General features: G+C 36.4%; 2 protein-coding genes across 2 annotated transcripts; one reads left to right on the forward strand and one right to left on the reverse strand.

Moving 5' to 3' along the window:
* Positions 1-805: 805 nt before the first annotated feature.
* LOC110111622 (acetylornithine aminotransferase, mitochondrial) lies at positions 806-8,882 on the forward strand. The gene is made up of 3 exons (XM_020843575.2): positions 806-1,489; positions 5,107-5,538; positions 8,165-8,882. The coding sequence occupies exons 1-3, from the start codon at positions 1,049-1,051 to the stop codon at positions 8,702-8,704; spliced, it is 1,413 nt and encodes a 470-aa protein (XP_020699234.1). The 5' UTR covers positions 806-1,048; the 3' UTR covers positions 8,705-8,882.
* A 643-nt stretch (positions 8,883-9,525) lies between these two features.
* On the reverse strand, positions 9,526-18,637 carry LOC110111611. Its single transcript, XM_020843558.2, has 4 exons — positions 18,432-18,637; positions 16,293-16,451; positions 15,772-15,990; positions 9,526-9,965 (listed from the first exon to the last, which is right to left on the reverse strand). Exons 1-4 carry the CDS (start codon positions 18,597-18,599, stop codon positions 9,624-9,626), a joined length of 888 nt encoding a protein of 295 aa, XP_020699217.1. The 5' UTR covers positions 18,600-18,637; the 3' UTR covers positions 9,526-9,623.
* Between the last annotated feature and the right edge of the window lie 619 nt (positions 18,638-19,256).

Consider the following 19,256-nt stretch of genomic DNA (forward strand, 5'->3'; position numbering starts at 1 on the left):
ACTTCATTTGGCTCTATTTTTTATAATTATGAGTTTTACTAGAGAGAGTAAAAAAGTAAAAGTAAAAATAAAAGGGTAGGGCTTAGGGGCTACTTGGATGCGGTGGCTGGCGGCAATCGAGGGGCCAACGACAGTCAGGGTGGCTGGTGACGATAGGTAAGGGGTGACGGAGGCGGTGGCCGTTGGTGATAATAAGAATGAGTTTCCGACGTATTTTAAAATCACTCAAGTTTAAAGAATTTTAAATATAATGAAATTGAATATCTTTTACTTCAAATTTTAATTTTACATTTTTTTATTGAAAATTAAACATCAATATCTTTAAAATCACTTGGGCTTCATTTGGTTTATTTTCCCTTGCGGTATCAAAAACATCAATAACAGAAAAGGCTTTTTTTTTAACTGAAAAAGCTAATATATAGGCTTTGTTTGTTTGAGCGTTTTTTCGCCTTTTTCGTTTTTGGAAACGGAGAAATTTTTTTGTGTTGTTTGGTTCGTCAAATCACGTTTCCAATAACTCATTTTTTTTATTTTTCTGCAGTTTTGAGAAAGCTTTTTATATATACTTCTCCGTTGGAAAACTCCATTTTCTGAACTAATGTTTTTTAAAACTGTCTTTTATAAAAGCACCAAAAAAACAAACGAATCCATAATGCTTCTCAAAATAATAGAGAAATGGAGTTTTAAAAAAAGTTTGGCCCACGTCCAAACAAGTTTCACAACTACGTTTTCCTTTCCAAACTGATAAAAAAGAGGAAAAACGTTGAAACAAACGAGCCCTTGAAATACTTTAAAAAACACTTTTGTTCCGAACCAAACAGCCCTTAATTTCTCTAATACGGCATTAATCCCGAACGCAAACCCTCAGTTCCGCTCCGCGCGTGCATCGCCGCACTATATATCTGCCGCCCTCCACTTGTCACGCTCGCCGCGCCCGCCGCTCACACGCCTCTAAGGCTCTACCTGCGGCCACGCTCGAATTTGCTCACTCACTGCGGCCACCGCACTTACAGGCCGATCCACATTCTCCATCAACCAACGCCAAGACATGTCCTCTCTCCAATCCTTCGTCGCCGTCTCCACTTCTTCGGCGAATGATCTCCGCCATCTTTTCCGATTAAACAGTCAAAAGGCGCCGCCGGGTACCCAACCTTACCTTCCCCGCATTTCCTGCTGTTTTGTTTCCGAAGATACGCAAAAATCTGCTCCCTCGATATCTACGGGGAACCGGCTGCTATCTGCTAAGAGCGAAGATCTAATCGAGCGAGAAAAGAGGGTTTTGGTGGGGACTTACGCTAGGGCTCCTGTCGTTCTCGTAAGAGGCAAAGGCTGCAAGTTGTATGACGTCGATGGTATGGAGTATGTGGATATGACGGCCGGAATTGCGGTTAACTCGCTTGGTTATGGTGATGGTGAATGGGTGAAGGCGGTCGCGGAACAGGCTAAAAGCCTTGCACATGTCAGTAATGTGTATTATTCAGAACCCCAGGTGATTGTTTTCGCTGTTAAATTTGATTTTGAAATTGGCGTGATTTTAGGGGCATAAAACAACAAATTTTTGGCCTTTTTTTTATATTTGTTTCTGCAAGCAAGTTTTTTGATGCTATATCTCGATTTGTTTTATTAACAACTTAGGCTGTGGAAACTGTATTTTGATTCTTTTCTGAGTAATCTCTTTTGATGATTCAAGGTTGTGCTTTCCCTTGTTCTTGGACGAAGTTTAAATTCCTCGGAGATTCTGTTTAGAACCTGTTGATAAGGTATAGTTAGATTGTGTTTAGTTTGGCGGAATTAGGCCGAAAGGAAATATTTTTACCCCATAATTACATCTTGACTGTTTGGTTTGGGTATAATTTAGAGGAAATTGATTAATTCCATGAAATTAGAACATATTACATATTTATCTTTATTGTTTTCTTCTTAATCCCAGTCAACAGTTGAAGTAAAACTGAGAAGTTAAGAACATTAGGATGTGTTCATTCTTCAATTTATTGTTTATTTCTTACAACCGAACAAAAAAGAGAAATTACTTTTCTACTCAATTTATTCTAAACCAAACAAGCAGATGAAAACTAATTTCAATTCAATTCCTTTTCTATTTCCATTTCCATTTCTGTTTAATTTCCTTCCTTTCGATTCATCCAAATAAGCTGAGCCGTAGTCTATTGGTTTCTTGTTGTTTAGGATTCTATTTTTCTGGGTTGAACATTGCACACCGATTGCTAAGTTTATTGATTTACCAATAGGCTGATATTTGTTCTACAATTTCGTAAATTCTCAAGTTTTTGTAAATATTTAATATGCTTTTTTGGAGGATCAGATGAAGCTTGATTTGCTAGTTGGTATAATTTCCAATGCTCTAGTACTTTGTGATAACTAGCGATAACTAAAGAAGCACCGGAGTACATCTCTCAGGATTGTTTGTTTATTACAGGAAGTGAAAACAGTGAATGAAAGTGCGGCCTTCTTATTTTCTTGCTGCTTACACAAAATAAAATCATTGAAAACTTGTAGTTCCCTAACCCCTACTTCTAAAACTTTCACTTTCTTCAAAGTTTAAGGCTTTATTTGGGGCGGCTTTCTTACTGTTTCTTAAAGCCGATTTCTAGTACAAAAATTTTATTAGAAAGGTGCTTTAAGAAGAAGTAAGAAAGCCGTCTCAAACGAGGCCTAAGTTGGAGTTTACATTGAAAGATGGATTGATAATCGTCATATTTTTGGCTTGTCACATGCTCATGTCAAAGAAAATGAGCAAGCCTGCCTTGAACTGAGCTCATATATAAATGTATTATATTATTTATATATGTTTGTGTAATTTACATAATACATATAGAGACAATTTGGTATGTAATTATGTTTGTAAGTGTGTACGTATATCAATGTGATTTCATGCATTTATGTACCTATACATGCAAGTCATATTTATATATTTCCGTATATAGGTTTGGCAATTTATTTGACCCAAAGTTTGAAAATCATTTAAATTTATACTTGGATCAATCTCAACAAAAAATTGTGGGTCTAGGGGATTGGATTGAGACCGTCACCAACCATATTTGGCTTGGTTCAAGATTGAATCAAGTTTTTTTGTTAATCTGATCTTAAACAGGGTTGGGTCAGCTCAAGATCGGATATTTTACAACCCTAAGCAAATATAAGAGAAATTCATACTTACTTGGTGGATGGGAATGAATGGATATTGCTTTATTTTTTTCTCTTTTTTGGGGAATTCATACTTCCTTGGCTAATACTTTATAAGATTTTTTAATTGTGAAGAATTGTTGTCTTGTTTTCCTTTAACAACAAAGGAATGATTTATTTTCGATTTTCTAGGGAATTCCCACTTTCAGCTAGAGTAAACTATCCTTTTTGCAGTGAGTTGAACCTTTGAACTCTGCTTAGGAGGGTGAAGGCACCACCACTCGACCAAGTGGTTAGTAGTGATAGTAGACTATTTTTCTAGAAAAACCAAACATACCTTGGAGAAGCACAAATACTTTGTGCACCATTGCAAATAACTGTAGAGGTTTTTGTTGCTTTATGCAGTATACTGGTTTCTCTTAAAATCAAAGCTTGTGAAGGGCAAATTCATGATCTCTACATGTTCTGAAATGCAATGAATACCCATTTATAAATACATGCCCAATGTGAATACTGAAAAAATTTGATTACCTAACTTCCATGTTCACAAAAGTAATGTGTCATTTTCTAATTTCTGTGCCATGGAAATATTAATTTTTTCTCCTAATTTTGGAATGTTTGTTCCTAGTTAGTGCATATGAAAGGAATGCAAACTCTTTTTTTAGCTTTTGCATCTAGGGGCTATTTGGATACATGATTTAATAGGATTTGAGTTAAATCTTGCCAAACACAAAAAAAAAACCTCAAATATCATGGTAAGTTAAATCTTGATTTTATGTTGTTTTCACATTTTTGTCATAAATCCCGGATCTATTAAATCTGATAGTTCGGGGAATTTACGGTATTTAGCCAAAGATGTGCCCAAAAGGGGTGAAAGATTGTTACCTTCATGGCGAACTCCACTCCCATTGTGACCTTCGATCCAACAGGAACAACGTCATCGAAGTAGATGAAGAAGCTTCCTTTAGCGGCACTTTCAAAATTCTACTTCATGCGAGGTAGGCAAAAGAAGCAACAACAAAGAAATGGAGAAGAGGAAATTCAAACCCAAGATAGGCTTAGGCTATAGAAAGAGCACCCAAAGAGAATATAAATTATAGAAATGTAAAGGCAATTACAGTCTACTTCATTTTTGCTCCTATCAATTTTTCTTAGTTTTTACTTTATTTTTTCCTTTACAGATTATAACAATAGTAAATCATATGGGAAAGAGAACCAACCATTGCATGATAAGGAAATTCAATTTATATGGTCGATTTTGAAGTCTTCATTTAGAGATTAGAAGTCAACTACAATTTTTTTGGTGTTTCATTAGTTTAACATTTTAATGTTTAATAATTAATTATAGTATTAATATATAATAAGTATAATTTAATTAATCTGATTAGGAATACAGTGTAACTAGTAAATAAATAATTAGTTAGGTTAATTTATATTTATAATTAAACTAGATTCTAATCATATTAGTTATACTTGTTAAATATTGATTGTAATTAAAATTGGAGTTAATAATTAACTCATAAATAACTTAAAAGTATAATCAAGGCTAGTTAAAATTTTGATAAGATTTAATTTTAATCCTTAAATTTTAGTAGCTTTAGTCAATACTTGAGCATGCTATAATTAAACTAACATTTAGGCAACAAAAACAAAAACAAAATTCAAAAAGTTAATCCTTAACAGCTTAAGCATGTTATAATTAAAAACACAAATTATATTTGTATTCAGTGAACAAACCTCCTTAAATCCTGAGTTGCGTTACCAAATAGTTTCTTAAGATTTATCAGAATTTAACATTTTTCTTTTCAAACAGTTTTCAAGATTTACTAATTCTGGATTTAATCTACTGAATCATACTTTGAGTGAAATCCTACTTGAATCCAAACAGCCTATATGTTCTGAGCTTTATTCCCCTCCTATAGACGACTTATTGAAGCCTATATGTTCTGTGGATTGTGTGGGCAGGTCATACTTGCAGAACACTTGGTAGAGTGCTCCTTTGCAGATCGCGTTTTCTTTACAAATTCTGGGACAGAAGCAAATGAAGCAGCCATAAAGTTTGCCAGGAAATTCCAGAGAGTCTCATGTGATAGTGACACACATGCCACAGAGTTCGTTTCTTTCAGTAATAGTTTTCATGGGCGGACAATGGGTGCACTTGCTCTAACCAGTAAAGAAAATTATAGGCTACCATTTGAGCCTGTCATGCCTGGAGTCAAATTTGTTAAGTATGGAGACATTGATGGCGCCAAGAAAGCAATAGTGTCTGGTAAAACAGCTGCAGTTTTTGTGGAGCCTATCCAGGGTGAGGGTGGAATACATAGTGCTACTAAAGAATTTCTGCAGACATTGCGTATTGCTTGTGATGATGCTGGAGCTCTCCTGATTTTTGATGAGGTAGGCACATACTACTTCGACCACCACAAGCAGTATATTTTTAATGTTTAGGTTTCTCACATATGCTTTTGTTCTTATTATTTCATATTTTTTTATACCAATATTCATTTCCATGCATATGGTTCTTGATTTCTGGGACATTCGACTGTGCGGACATCTCTCTTTACGAAGTTCCGCACATCATCTAGAGCGTTATATGACAAAAAATTCCTTTTTGGCTAAGTTATTTCAAATGATTTTTTGGGGTTGCTTGGCATGGATATGGGTAATGTTGTGGAAAATAAAGGAGAAGTTAGCGACTATTTTTTTCAAGCTTTGTATTTTGAAGTTATTTAATTGAACTGCTTATTAGAATGAAAGTTGTTCCTAAGGAGAGATTATTCTGTGCGGACACCGGACGGGAGAACCGTCCGGTACCGCTTGGTACCGAGCGCGGTACACTTTTGGGGTGATGTGACGCATTTTTATTGATATCTGGACGACGTCCGGACTCCGCACAGAATAATTTCTCGTTCCTAAGATACTAGGTATGGTGCATTTCTGGGTGGTTCAGGAATCCCTCTACTTTGTACTTAACTATATCATCCTTCTCCTTTGAGTTCATCCTCCTGTAGAGTGTAGCCTTTGTAATTGCACGAGTAAGCTTCATTTAGTCATCTTATATAGTATGTAATCTACTAGTTCTCATATAATAAAACATATTGCCAGTTCTTTCTCTTCTCAGCTGTGTTCTTTGAAAATTAGCATGAACTGGAAGGGCCAACTTCATGATTCTATTTAAGTAGGTAATAATAAATTGCTCATGTGTTAACTTGATACCATTTGGTGAATGCATCTAATCGCCTAGCATAAGCATTAGCTTTATAAATTAAAAAATGTTTAGTATGCGGCTTCATCAAAAAAGCTTGAAGTGAAAGGGTAGACGAAAATGCTCTTCATTCTTTTTCACCTTTCAGCTGTCTTACTTCACTGTGATTACCACCATTAATCACAACTAAAACCGGTGTTGGCTACCGAATGTGTTAAAGCTTGACGTTCTTGTTAAGACATATGAGTATTGGTTTAGTCTCACATTGGATTATTGAAAAATATATTTCTATAGCAATAGTAGTAGTTAGTTCTTCCATGGTCTTGAACTTTTGGATTGAGAATGAATTTGATTGCTATTGTATTTTGGGTAGTTAAATTTGATTGCTTATGCGAGCTATTTTTGCTCGGATTAACTCTTATAACTTGACCGCTACATAGAATGACTTGGCACAATCAACTTGAACTCGAGATGCACCGCATCTTAATATGAAGTTTGAATCCGCTACTTGAGTAACCTCTTTGCTACAACAACAAGCCTTTATCCCAGTATGTGAGGTCGGCTACATGAATCCGTTTTCTTTATTGTGTCCTGTTAAGAGTCAAATTCTCATATAAATCTAATAAAGAAAACCAAGTCTTTTTAGGTCTACCTCTTTGCTAATTCATAAAAATCATCTAAATTGAAATGAAGCTTGAGAACTGAAGTGTTGAAAGCTAGACAAGAGAGGGGAAGTGAGAGATCCGTGAGGCCAACGTTTTTAGAATTAGAATAGACATTTAACCATTAGAACATGTTCAAGGCTTGAAGTTTCATCTAATATCTAACTTTTTGGTTACTTATTGACATTTATTTATGCTGGTTATTTTATTGCTAGATAATAAGTTTTTTGCATGGAACTGGTCCAAAATGCTGAGGATTGTCTGCCCATATCAAGCCACTTATTGAATGTTTGACCAAATGGTATGCAAATAAAGAAAAAAATGAGCATGATTGCAAATTGAACAAATTCATGAAATATTGGGTCATAAAGCTCCTTTATAGTTAGGTACCCCATGCTTGTAAGGAAGCAAAACGTAATCCATGCACTGCATAAATCGCATCCAGATAGCTTCCTAACTAGTGAAAGAACCTGTTTAAATTCTGTTCGGCTAAGATAACGAGAAAATAGGAGATCATTTGCTATTAAACATTGCAGCATAAGAGTTGTATTTTCCTAATCCATGGCTCCTTACTGCTTTGAAACGTTTCAACAGATCCGCAAAACAACTCGGACAATTAATGTCTGGCACTTGTTATTTCTGGTAAATAACAGTGAAGTTAATAACCTTACGAAGGATAGACCTTTCATTCCTTAAAACTGGTTCTTTGGATTAGCTTTTTCATCACAGTTTTTCTACCGAGTGAAGTTTCTCCCTTTCATGTTTAAGAGCATCTCCAATCGAACGCCAAACATACGTATGGCGTCGTTCGGTCGTTCCAGCGGAACTCCAAATCTTACCCTATTTGCTTGCGGGTGAGCAATGCGACGCCAATATCGGCATTGCACCATTCACCAACGCGATTTTTCTATTTCAACCGGATTTGCCAAAGAAATGAAACAAAGATGGTTACCTTACCCACAAAATAGGGTTCGATTGGAGATGAATCACTTCATTTCAGAGTGGAAAATGATATTTTCGGTTGGAGATGCTCTAAAGACCAAAGACATTATTTTGTAGCAATAAAGTATACCAGGATTTTTTCTCTTACTGTCTATCTTCCATTCACTTCCATATTCACAGATGACTAAATCAAAGTTCTATATCAAATATTCAGGTTCAGTGCGGACTCGGCCGAACAGGGTATCTTTGGGCACATGAACCCTACGGCATTGTTCCTGACATAATGACCCTAGCCAAGCCTCTCGCTGGAGGTCTCCCCATTGGTGTTGCTCTCACAACTGAAAAAGTTGCTTCTGCAATAAACTATGGTGACCATGGTAGCACTTTTGCCGGCAGCCCCCTTGTTTGCCATGCAGCCCTCACAGTTCTGAAGAGGATCAAGGATCCTGGCTTCTTGTCTGCTGTGACCAAGAAGGGCCTTTACTTCAAAGAACTACTCACTCACAAGCTGGGAGCTAACTCCCATGTGAAGGAAGTGCGTGGGCTCGGCCTTATCGTTGGCATCGACTTAGATGTGCTTGCGTCGCCATTAGTGGATGCCTGTAGGGCGTTGGGACTTCTGGTACTAACAGCTGGGAAAGGTAATGTAGTAAGGTTAGTTCCACCATTGATCATATCTGAAGAGGAGCTGAAACAAGCAGCTGATATTATTGAAAGATGTTTGCCAGCACTTGATGCTGATGGTGTTCATTAAGGATCAGAATTGGAGGTTTCAGCAATTATGTTATTTGTATCAGTAGTAGTGGCAGAACTTGGACTTGTTAGCTTTCTTCTGTGTTGGTGTGATTTGAATTATTTATCTTGTTGAAATTTGAGGGGGGGAATAAAGGACTTGAGTTAATATGCTATCTATCCTGTTTTTTTTGTGGTCATTCATGCAATCTTTTATATCCAGGAGCTTAGCTTCTTAATCAAATGCGATGTTTAGATAATTATAATTAATTATACAAATTTTATTGATAAAATGTTGAAATTAAATTCATTTAACCAAATGAGTTTTAAAAAGTATTTGATTTTCTGTAGAAATTACCAATAATCTCTGTTAATCAAATTGTGAACAAATTAAATACTCTGATAAAACTTTTTATATTCATATGGATAGATAATTAAACAAAATTTGAATGTGATTTTTGATGTTTGATACATAAATCAGTACAAATTTAACATGGATTTGTTTGTTAATTCTTTTTTTCCCTTATTAATTTATTAGAACATTAATTAAGAAAATAAACAAAAAAAAAAAAAAGTAAATCACTATTAAAAATCATACTCATTATTATTCCATTTCAAATTTTTTTTTCTTTCAAGAAATTTTTTATTAAACAACTATTTTATAAAGCAGTAAGAAAATTGTTCGAAATAAAATCTAAGTAACTTAAAATATTAAAATTCATTTATTTATGAAAATTACTAAATATGTTCAATTATATTCTCTTTGCAAACAGTTGTAATTATATTCAAGTAAGAATTTTCTTATGAAATGACACAAATCTAAAATAGCTTTCATGTCCCTCATAGCTTAAAAAAATCACATAAGATCATTCATGTTCATATAACAATATGCTACCAGTGCTATGATATAAATGAAAGAATTAAACAAAAAAAAATAGCATCTAAGAAATACTTACAAATAGTAAGATTATTGCATTATAAACAGAATGTACAGTAACAGAAGAAACCAATTTGCCACTCCAAGAGTAGACAGATCCAAGAACACAACCAATAATGAAGAGCTGAAGAGAGTTCTCAAAGGAAAAATGGGCTAAACTGAAAGCAAAGGAACTGATACCGATTGCTTGCCAGAATTTCCTTCCGGATGCTATAGAAGTTAACAGAAAGCCCCGATAAACAGTTTCTTCAAGCAATGGAGTTACAAAGCAGTAGAGAAGGAAGCAAGTTGACTTAGAGATCGGGCTATACAGAAGAATCTCCTTCAAAATTGGATTGTCGATATCCTGCACAGAATGAAAGCAAATGATTTCAGTGTCAGGAAGAATTTTATCAAATGGAGCAGTTGTTAAGAGGTCTCTACAGGTTTTTGGGCATTAACATCAATGCATGTATTTGTTTTTCTTCTTATAATTTCATGTGTTTTACTTCAATCTTATGAGTTCTTCAAGTGCATAAAATACAATCAGATCTAAGTAATTGGTCAAGATGTCAGTTTTTTTAGTCAAAATGTCAGGTTAATGCTACATTAATGCACAAAAAAAGGTACTAAGCAATTCTGAATGAAAATGAATGTGCAGCTTCAATAACAGGAAAGAACAATGTTAGGATTTTTTTTACTCGAATTTCTTTGGGCATTTTCTCGGTCACATCCATAACAATTTGTAAAACTAACCATCTCATCACCGTTAGTCAAATCAACAACAATCGAAATTGTGAAGAGATTTTGTCGAGTAATAGTGCAGATATTTTCAGAGCAATATTTAAGATCACTAACAATCAATGATGTGGCTAGATGTTAGACCAGTCCAATTTGAATTAGGGGATTCAATTAAATATTGCTTTGGGAGAGAACAACTCAATTAAATATTATTTTGAGAGGGACTCAAATTAAATAATGCTTTGGGAGTGAACAACCCAATTAAATATTATTTTGAGAGAGAATAACTCAAATAAATATTGCTTTGGGAGGGACTCAATTAAATATTGATTTGAGAGGGAACAACTCAATTAAATATTATTTTGGGAGGAAAATTTTGAATTAGGGCCTGTTTAGAAATTTTGTAATCTTCTTTGCTTTTTTTTATAACAAAATAAAATTCATTGAATAATAAAATGAAGGGTACAACAACAAATGACCAACAACCCAAAATACATAACAATGAAATCCCAAAAAAAAAAAAAAACAAACAAAATAGGAAAAGCAAAGGAAGGGGACTCAGGAACGGAGGCCCCCAGCACCATCCTCATAGCCAAACACGGACCAACCGTAGGTGACAAAATACAATCGCAATCCAAAAACTAAAGCCGAGACACCCAGGTTGCCAGCCAGCTCAGCCAATAAGGGGCATTAGGGACCTCCTCATCATCATCCAACAAATCATAAAAATGCACCAACTTAATCGCAGAGCCAAAACAGAAAACCAATTACTTTCTGCCTTTTCTTTTTTGCTTATTTTCATTCACATTAAGAGCACCACGCATAGCAGAACGGTCCTTCTCAAATTCATGGTACTCAGATTCTTCTCCATTAGAAGGAGAAGAATAATCCTCTAGAATCAACCAGTCATTTTGAACTAAAACAGAGTTTTTCACAGACTTAGCCACCTGTGCTTTCATTTCCACATTAGACATTACCGAAATAGAGATATTAACCAAATTGACATTGCCCTCCAATCCATCATAGGAGGAGACAACATCAGGATTCACGGAACACCCAGGTGATGGCAGACCACAAGCAGATACAATACAAATAGGGAAACGGAAGAAGCAGATTGCTCAGCGACCACACCAGGCAATTCAGCCATGGCCAAACCGCACGGGACAGACACCGCACAAGACAAAACAGGTTTAAAATTCACATCACAATTCATTACACCAACATCACTAACATATAAACGTGGGGCATGGGCAACAAGAACATCCCCTACCACAACAGAGTCCATCTGGGCTAAATTAGGAATAAAAACAGCAGGTGAACCCAAATTCTCCGAAGGACCAAAATTAACGGCCATTGCATTATTCGAAGAATTATCCACAACAAGAGATAACACAATAGTGGTAGGGGGAGAAGAAGAAATTAACATAGAATTATCCAAACCCTTGATAGAAGCCTTATTAGGACTGTCCCCCTCCAGACCAAAAGCAATCCCCGCAACAGGTTCAACAAGCACAACACACACGCCTTCGCCAATTGCGGATGCAAAACCAAACACTCCACATTGGAGTGACCCAAGCCTTTGCATGCAAACAATAAGACAGAACATCTTCCAAAACAACCGACTGAACATACCCCAGATTATCCGGGCCAACCCAAATATTCTCTAGAAAAAGTTTCGAAACATTCAAATCAATCAAAACACGAGCAACAAAGGGCCTAGAACCAACAGAGGTGGCCTAATCAATTTTGAGAGGGCGGCCAAAAATTGAATCGAGACCCTGAAGGATCCTAGGAGAGAACAAATGGGGCCACAAATTCGCGAAAGACACCCAAATAGGGACAATAGGGCATTCAACATCCACATCAAACGAAGGCGACCACTTGATCAACCACATATAACAATTGTTAATAAAATAGGAACGATGCGCAAATACACGCCAGTAATCCAAATCGTTCGCTAATTTAATCAAGACATTCTTAGCATTGAGCACAGTAACAGAAAAATCGCCATTGAGTTTAAGATTGAAAAAAAAAATTCCTAATAGCATCAAGGGAAGGCCGGTGGGATGGAAACTTCCCAACCAACGCGAATTCAAACGGTGCGCCTAGAGAAAGAACCTCAGCCTAAAAAATCCACAAGGAAGGCATCCAACGATGAGTAGAAATCTTCAAATCAAGGAAAGAAGAAATGTTACTTGAAAAAGCATCTCTAAAAGACTTAGAAGATGAGTTACTCGCAAGAAAACCGGCATCGACCAACTTCGAACCAGCCATCGAAAACAACATACAAAAACACAGAAAAGGAACAAGGAAGGCACAAGATGAGAGGGAAAATCACTTCCCTGACCGAAGAGGAGGTGGCGGGAGGCGCGAACACAACAGGAAAATCGAAATCGCCACGGGAGGGTGCTTTAAATAATTTCTCTTGTAAGGGTTAGGATTTCATCTTGAATTTGACCAAAATTTGAGATCTCTTAGGTTTGGGTTTTTTTTAGGCTCTAGCGGGGTCTAGAGATTTGGGAGAGATAGATCCTCCTCTCGAATAGAGGATCAATTGTATCTTGATTTATTTCTTTCGTTAGTTTGAGTTCTTCAATAAAAAATAATGTTTTGTTGATTTTCCATGGGATTTGTGGAGCATTTTGCTGTTTTTCATCTCTATTGATAGGATTTACTTGAAATTTTCAAGTGTTTTCTATCAAATTGGTATCAGAGCGCTTTCATGGGAAGAAAAATAAGATATCTTCGTTGTTTTTGCAATTAGAGTCTTGATCTAATTAATGACAACAAAGAAGATGGAGGTGCTGGAAGGCGAGATGGAGCAAATCAAAACTAGCATGGAGAAGTTCTCTACAAAGAAAGAAAGATTTTCATATATGGAAAACCGATTTAGAAGGGTGGAGGAGATATTAAGAAGGCTCTTGGAGATGCAAACAAAAACTTCAATAGTTGTTTCGATGGCTAAGCCTAACCAAGATTTGATCGGGATTCCCTTAGCCGAAGTGAAGCAGGAGGAGTTTGACGAGGGGAGTTCCTTTCACCAAGAACCACCTCCCGTGTCTCTGATAAAGAGTGGATCAAGGTCTATGGATGAGGGGACAATAAAGATGAAATTTTTTGGTGGAGGCGGTAGGGCGGCCAACCACTATGAGAGGTATTTTGGGCAAGGGGAGCCACTCATCGGAGAAGGATGGGGTAAAGAGCCATCTCCTAGGGCTCCGAAAAGGGGTGGAATAGGGTTATCAGATGGGGGGACAACAAGAAGGGCATTTCGTTGTGAAGGTGGTGGGGGTGGCCGACTCCTATGGGAGGTCTTTTGGGCAAGGGAAGAGGACGACCAAAGTAGGGGGATGGGCCAAACCATGGGGATCAGGTCATGTGAGGCGAAGGGAAGGAAGTTGGGATTCCCACCCACGATACATGAGAGAAATATGGAGGAATATTACAACCGCTATGCTGGAGAAGGAAGAAGCTATTGGGGTGGTAGTGATCCTAGGGTGAGGAAGTTGGGGATGCTAGTATTTAAAAGGTAGGATGCCTATGGATGGGTGTAATGGGTGGAGATGTATTTCATGGTGAATGGGTTGACTGAGGAGGTGAAGTTTACGGTTGCATGACTATGTCTACAGAGGAAAGCTTTAGCTTGGTTTCAGTTGACGATAGCATGGCCACTAACAAAGCAGCTGAACAAAACTATCAACAGCATTCCATCCTTCCACCTTGAGGACAAGGTGGATATTTGAAAGGGGAGTATTGTTAGACCAGTCTAATTTTAATTAGGGGATTCAATTAAATATTGCTTTGGGAGGGAACAACTCAATTAAATATTGCTTTGGGATGGACTCAATTAAATAATGCTTTTGGAAGGAACAACTCAATTAAATATTGTTTTGGGAGGGAATAACTCAATTAAATATTGCTTTGGGAGGGACTCAATTAAATATTGCTTTGGGAGGGAAAAACTCAATTAAATATTACTTTGGGAGGGAAAATTTGAATTAGGGGTTGTTTAGGAATTTTGTAATCTTCTTTGTTTTAAATAATTTCTCTTGTAAGAGTTAGGGTTTCATCTTGAATTTGACTAAAATTTGAGATCTCTTAGGTTTAGATTTTTTTTGGGCTCTAGCAACATCTAGAGATTTGGGAGAGATAGATCCTCCTCTCGAATAGAGGATCAATTGTATCTTGCTTTATTTCTTCCGTTAATTTGATTTCTTCAATAAAAATTTCTGTTTTGTTGAATTTTCATGAGATTTGTGGAGCATTTTGCTGTATTTCATCTCTATTGATAAGATTTACTTGAAATCTTCAAGTGTTTCCTATCATTAGACTTCTCCACATTAATGAACAACATGATTTTTCAGTAATATTGGACAGTTTAGATTGTATGTCCTGAAAGTAGAAAAATTATCCTACCGGGTGGACTAGGCAATACACGGGACGTATTGGACCACCTACAATTATTTTCGAAGCTGTAGCATATTATGATCTTTCGATATGGCATGCTTACTTCAGTATACCATGAACCAATAATGATATAAACATGTTGGAGCCTTCCCACCTATTCTCCAATCTATCTCAAAGTATATCTCATCCCTGTCGTTACGTTATTTAAGGAAAAGAATATAACATGGGTTATTATTTGGTTGATAATATATATCTAAAATAGTCCACCATTGCGCAAACTATTTAAGAGCCACGTACTCCAAAGAAATAATATTTTGCAATAAAATAGGAAGCATGTAGAAAAGATGTAGAATATGTTTTTGGAGCTCTCCAATCTCGTTTTGTAATTGTGGCAGGATCGGTGCATTTTTGGAGCAAAGAAGTGCTACATGATATAATGACTATATGCATAATTTTGCATAACATGATAATCGAAGATGAACGCAATCTTAATGGACATATATATATAAGTAGGTCCAATTAAAATATGAGAGAATATACATAGAATATTATTTTTTTGGTGCTAGAAAATGTAGTTCGATTGGAGACGAGTTACTGCATTTTGGAGAGAAAAATGACTTTTTTTGGTTGGAGATGGCCTTAGAACAAGGCTTTCAATAGATACATAATTGAAAATATTATCAAATATGTCTATCACTGTTTTCCCTTCAATTTTTTTTTTACTATCACTGCTTTTCCTCATGAACAAAGCTACATGGACAGAAGGGACTTGTTTCCAAAATTGATATCTAATGTGAAATATATTTTCATATTTAATGTGCAATTGTATGGAAAGAAACATCCAATTCAGTATACTAAGTGTTACTGCTTTCAATGATGAGTTATGCTCAATGAATACTTTAATTTATTCATCAATAAGAAGAGCATCTGCTCAGATAATAGGATACGCCCATGAAATAATTTCTTGATGGAATATACGAGAGAATTGAAAACTTTTCAGCATAAATTTATAATCTTTAACTTACCTTGGGTCCAATTAATCTGTCAGCAAGTATGGATGTTAGCAAGACCAGCAAAAGCAAAAATCCAATGCCTAAGGCAGAAGCTTTTAACCAGTTCCTCTGCTCTGAATAGGAAGTTCCAATAAAAAAACAAGGAAGCTTGTTTCTGTCGTGAGCTGTATAATACAACAATGCCAGGAACCCAGCCAATTCTGTTCCCTGCAATGTAAGTGCTGATGCAGCCTGCAACAGATAAATTTAGGCTTGATAAGTTTTGTTTTGGACTTTATTTTTGAGCCATTAGCAGTATAAAATATTATTAAAATCGTTAGGAGAATACAAAATAATTGGTAATGTTCATGCACTTATGTCAATGCATCTGCGCATACTAAAGATTACAGACTTTCCATTTCTTTCAATAATCTTATACAACAAAAAAGAAGGGGGAAAAAAAATAATGAGATTCATGAGGTTGCCAGCTGTGGAACAAACATGAACTTTCCATTTTTTTCAATAATCTTGAAGTAGTACAGCTTTCTACTTACCGTTATTACTGGATCATGGACAGATTGATGCAGTAAGCGAGCAATTGTTGGAAGTATCCCAAAGCTTAAAGGAACGTGCAAAATAAAGAAATAGGCTGCGAACGTACTCCATGTGCTTTCAACTTCCCACGGCACATCTTTGGAAAGCACTGAAAAGCCCTGCCAATAAGATTGAAAATCAATAAACATATCAAAATGACTAAGGGTTTGTTTGTTTTGGATATATTAGTAGTGTAGAGTAAACCAAATAAAGGGATTTTGAAACTTTAGGTGTTTGATTGTAAGAAAAACAAACACAAAGTAATTTATAGAGGGATTTAGAATCTCCTACTCAGTTCATTTTTAGTTTATTTTAAAACTCTAATTCACCCAGATTAGGCAAATTAGAAATATGCCACATCATGAGACCATCACTTGTGACACTACTCGCTCACTCAATCGATTGCTACTTTCCGTTTGCTCAATTCTTTTGCTGTTGCCTCAAGACCCACATGCAACACCTTCCTCCCTCCTTGCAACACTACAGGAACAAATGTTTGCATGAACTTCAGGTCTCGTCGAGCACCCTTCTATTGTGACCTAGTTTCATTCATTTTTAAAATTTCCAACCAAACACAAAAAATGATCTCCTGAATTTATTTCACAATCAACCAAACAACTCTTAGTATTCCATATATATATTCTATTTTATTTCCATTGCATTTAAAGTACCATAACTTTTAAATACTTGCAATCAAATAGGTCCTAATAGAACCTGCATCCACACATGATATGTTTTAGTAGCTTATGTATAAAACATAGCATGATATTGAAAATCATTGAAATTTAAATCCTTAAAAGCTAAAGTTCTAATTGTGGGTAGTAAATTTGGCCTTATATTCGAGCTGCATAAAGCATCTCATATGGGTCTACATTTTGCCCAAAGCACTCAATCATAGGAAGTACAGGTGGTCTCAAGTCTACCAGTTGGGTCTGATGGCTAGGGCTTGTATCCTCTTGAATGGAAAAACTAGAAGGGATGTTTCAAGGACTATGGCAACTCAAAACTCAATGCCTAATAGATCAAGGAGTAGCGTCAAGTGGAGCGAATTGCCTCTCTTGCACTTGACAACCACTATGGCATTAGCCCACCAGCATTTCTCACAAATCATGGTTTAGGGATATGCCTGCCAACTAACCAAATATTGACATGTGGCCATGATTACCAAGTGCATTGATAAAGAACAAGCATAAATATCACGCCTCCTTGTGTCCTTTTGGTCTATCAATTTGTTGCCAAGAAGGAGGTAGAGTAACTAAAATCTTATAAGGAGATACTTCAAAAGAACTTGCAATTCAACAATCTCTTTGTACTCCAAAGCCCAACAATCTCTATAAATACCCCATGCATCGATGAAGAGACTTTTGGCCGCCCAAAAATCTTATAGTTGCTATCAAGATAAAAAGAAAACATAAACTTAGCATCTAGAGCCAAGAACACCTAGTTTAATTAACTAAGTTGAGTCAATAAAAGAAGCCAAATCAACAAAGAACAAGGCAGGTATTATAGATTGAGCTAGCCATTAGTCGGGAGGAGGTTGGCAAATGAGGTGTTTCTCTTAATGTTATTGACAAAAGGGAAAGTGGAAGGGATGACAAGAATTAAGGCCATTTGAAGGCTTCATTCTGAATCCACAACCATCGATTCTAGGTTATCAGCACCCTTTTCATTTCTTTCACACAAAAACTTACGGGCTACTTGGCATCCTATTTTAGGTAAATCTAATTTTGAATCCTACCAACAATTTTGGGGTATTTTCCTACTACTTTGATAGAAATCACATCCAAGATATTCAAATCCCACCTTTTCAAAAGAATTAATGGATTTAAGGATTGTCACTACCATAAATCTTAAATCCTCAAAATTTAACAGTTCTTACTTCTTAGACCAAATAGATTTCAGGTTTTAATCCCCTGTAGATTAAATAATTGTGGATTTATAGGATTTACTTAGAGCCAAACAGCCCCTTAACACAATACCAATCGCACTAACAAACATGCACTTCAACGGAATCGCATATGATAATGGCCCATGTGAAAAATCCATGTTCATTAGAACTACTAAACCTCAAAAAATTACTGTAGGGTTCAGATAAGCACCTCGAGGTGGCCTTTGTCGCCATCTTTGGGAACGCAACAGATCCTGAAGGGATCCCCTCTTTTCCTCCATCCACACTTGGAAAAATATATGAATTTTTCCGCGATGCATGCTGCCGGAGCAGCGCCGAACCCGGCGAGAAGGATCGGACGGGCCGCCGTAAGGACCATATCTTGGTCCTGATTTAGCTTACTGCCTTTCTGCGTTTTCCCTCCCACTAGATTACGTAAATTATATACAATTCTTCTGAGGCCATTTAAGTAATTATCGTACTGAAGCATGTCATAATGTGATTTTTTTCTTTGATCCGGTCGGACTAGCAATATCAAATAATAACGAGGAATACCATCACGTGAAGATTCAATACCGAGTTATACCGAGCTATATCGAGCAATATCGAGTTATACAAAAGTTGTACCGAGTTTTTCCTAGCAAAAACTCGGTACAACTCGGTATTGCTCAGTATAGCTCGGTATAACTCGGTATTAGTCTTCACAGAGCGGTATTCCTCGTTATTATCAAATAATACCTAGCAATGCCGAGCAAATACCGAGTTTTTTGGCTGGATTTTGCCTCCGACTGGACGTTCCTCTATGCCCTTACACCGGACCTAATGAAAGTTCTTGTTTAGGGGACGCTAGGCTGCATAACTAATGAGGCTGCCAGCAACTAGCCTCATAGATGCAAGACTTGTAGTTATTTTTTCTTTACTTAAGGGATCGCGTCGCTAGAGAGGCTAATCGAATATGGGTTGAGCAAATCCCAAATATGCTAGCCCACCAACCCAGTAGCCCGATAGAATGTCATAATGTGATTAGATAAATTAA

This window comes from Dendrobium catenatum, unplaced genomic scaffold, assembly GCF_001605985.2.
Source record: "Dendrobium catenatum unplaced genomic scaffold, ASM160598v2 fragScaff_scaffold_1417, whole genome shotgun sequence".
In the NCBI taxonomy this organism is placed as follows: Eukaryota; Viridiplantae; Streptophyta; class Magnoliopsida; order Asparagales; family Orchidaceae; genus Dendrobium; species Dendrobium catenatum.

Excerpts from the sequence above, each read along its gene's own strand:
- LOC110111622 (XM_020843575.2), top strand. The coding sequence starts at position 1,049 with ATGTCCTCTCTCCAATCCTTCGTCGCCGTCTCCACTTCTTCGGCGAAT. Across the intron at positions 1,490-5,106 it reads TGTATTATTCAGAACCCCAG|GTCATACTTGCAGAACACTT; the intron begins GTGATTGTTTTC and ends TTGTGTGGGCAG. Across the intron at positions 5,539-8,164 it reads CTCTCCTGATTTTTGATGAG|GTTCAGTGCGGACTCGGCCG; the intron begins GTAGGCACATAC and ends TCAAATATTCAG.
- LOC110111611 (XM_020843558.2), bottom strand. The coding sequence starts at position 18,599 with ATGGTCCTTACGGCGGCCCGTCCGATCCTTCTCGCCGGGTTCGGCGCT. Across the intron at positions 16,452-18,431 it reads GCGACAAAGGCCACCTCGAG|GGCTTTTCAGTGCTTTCCAA; the intron begins GTGCTTATCTGA and ends TCTTATTGGCAG. Across the intron at positions 9,966-15,771 it reads ACAGATTAATTGGACCCAAG|GATATCGACAATCCAATTTT; the intron begins GTAAGTTAAAGA and ends CATTCTGTGCAG.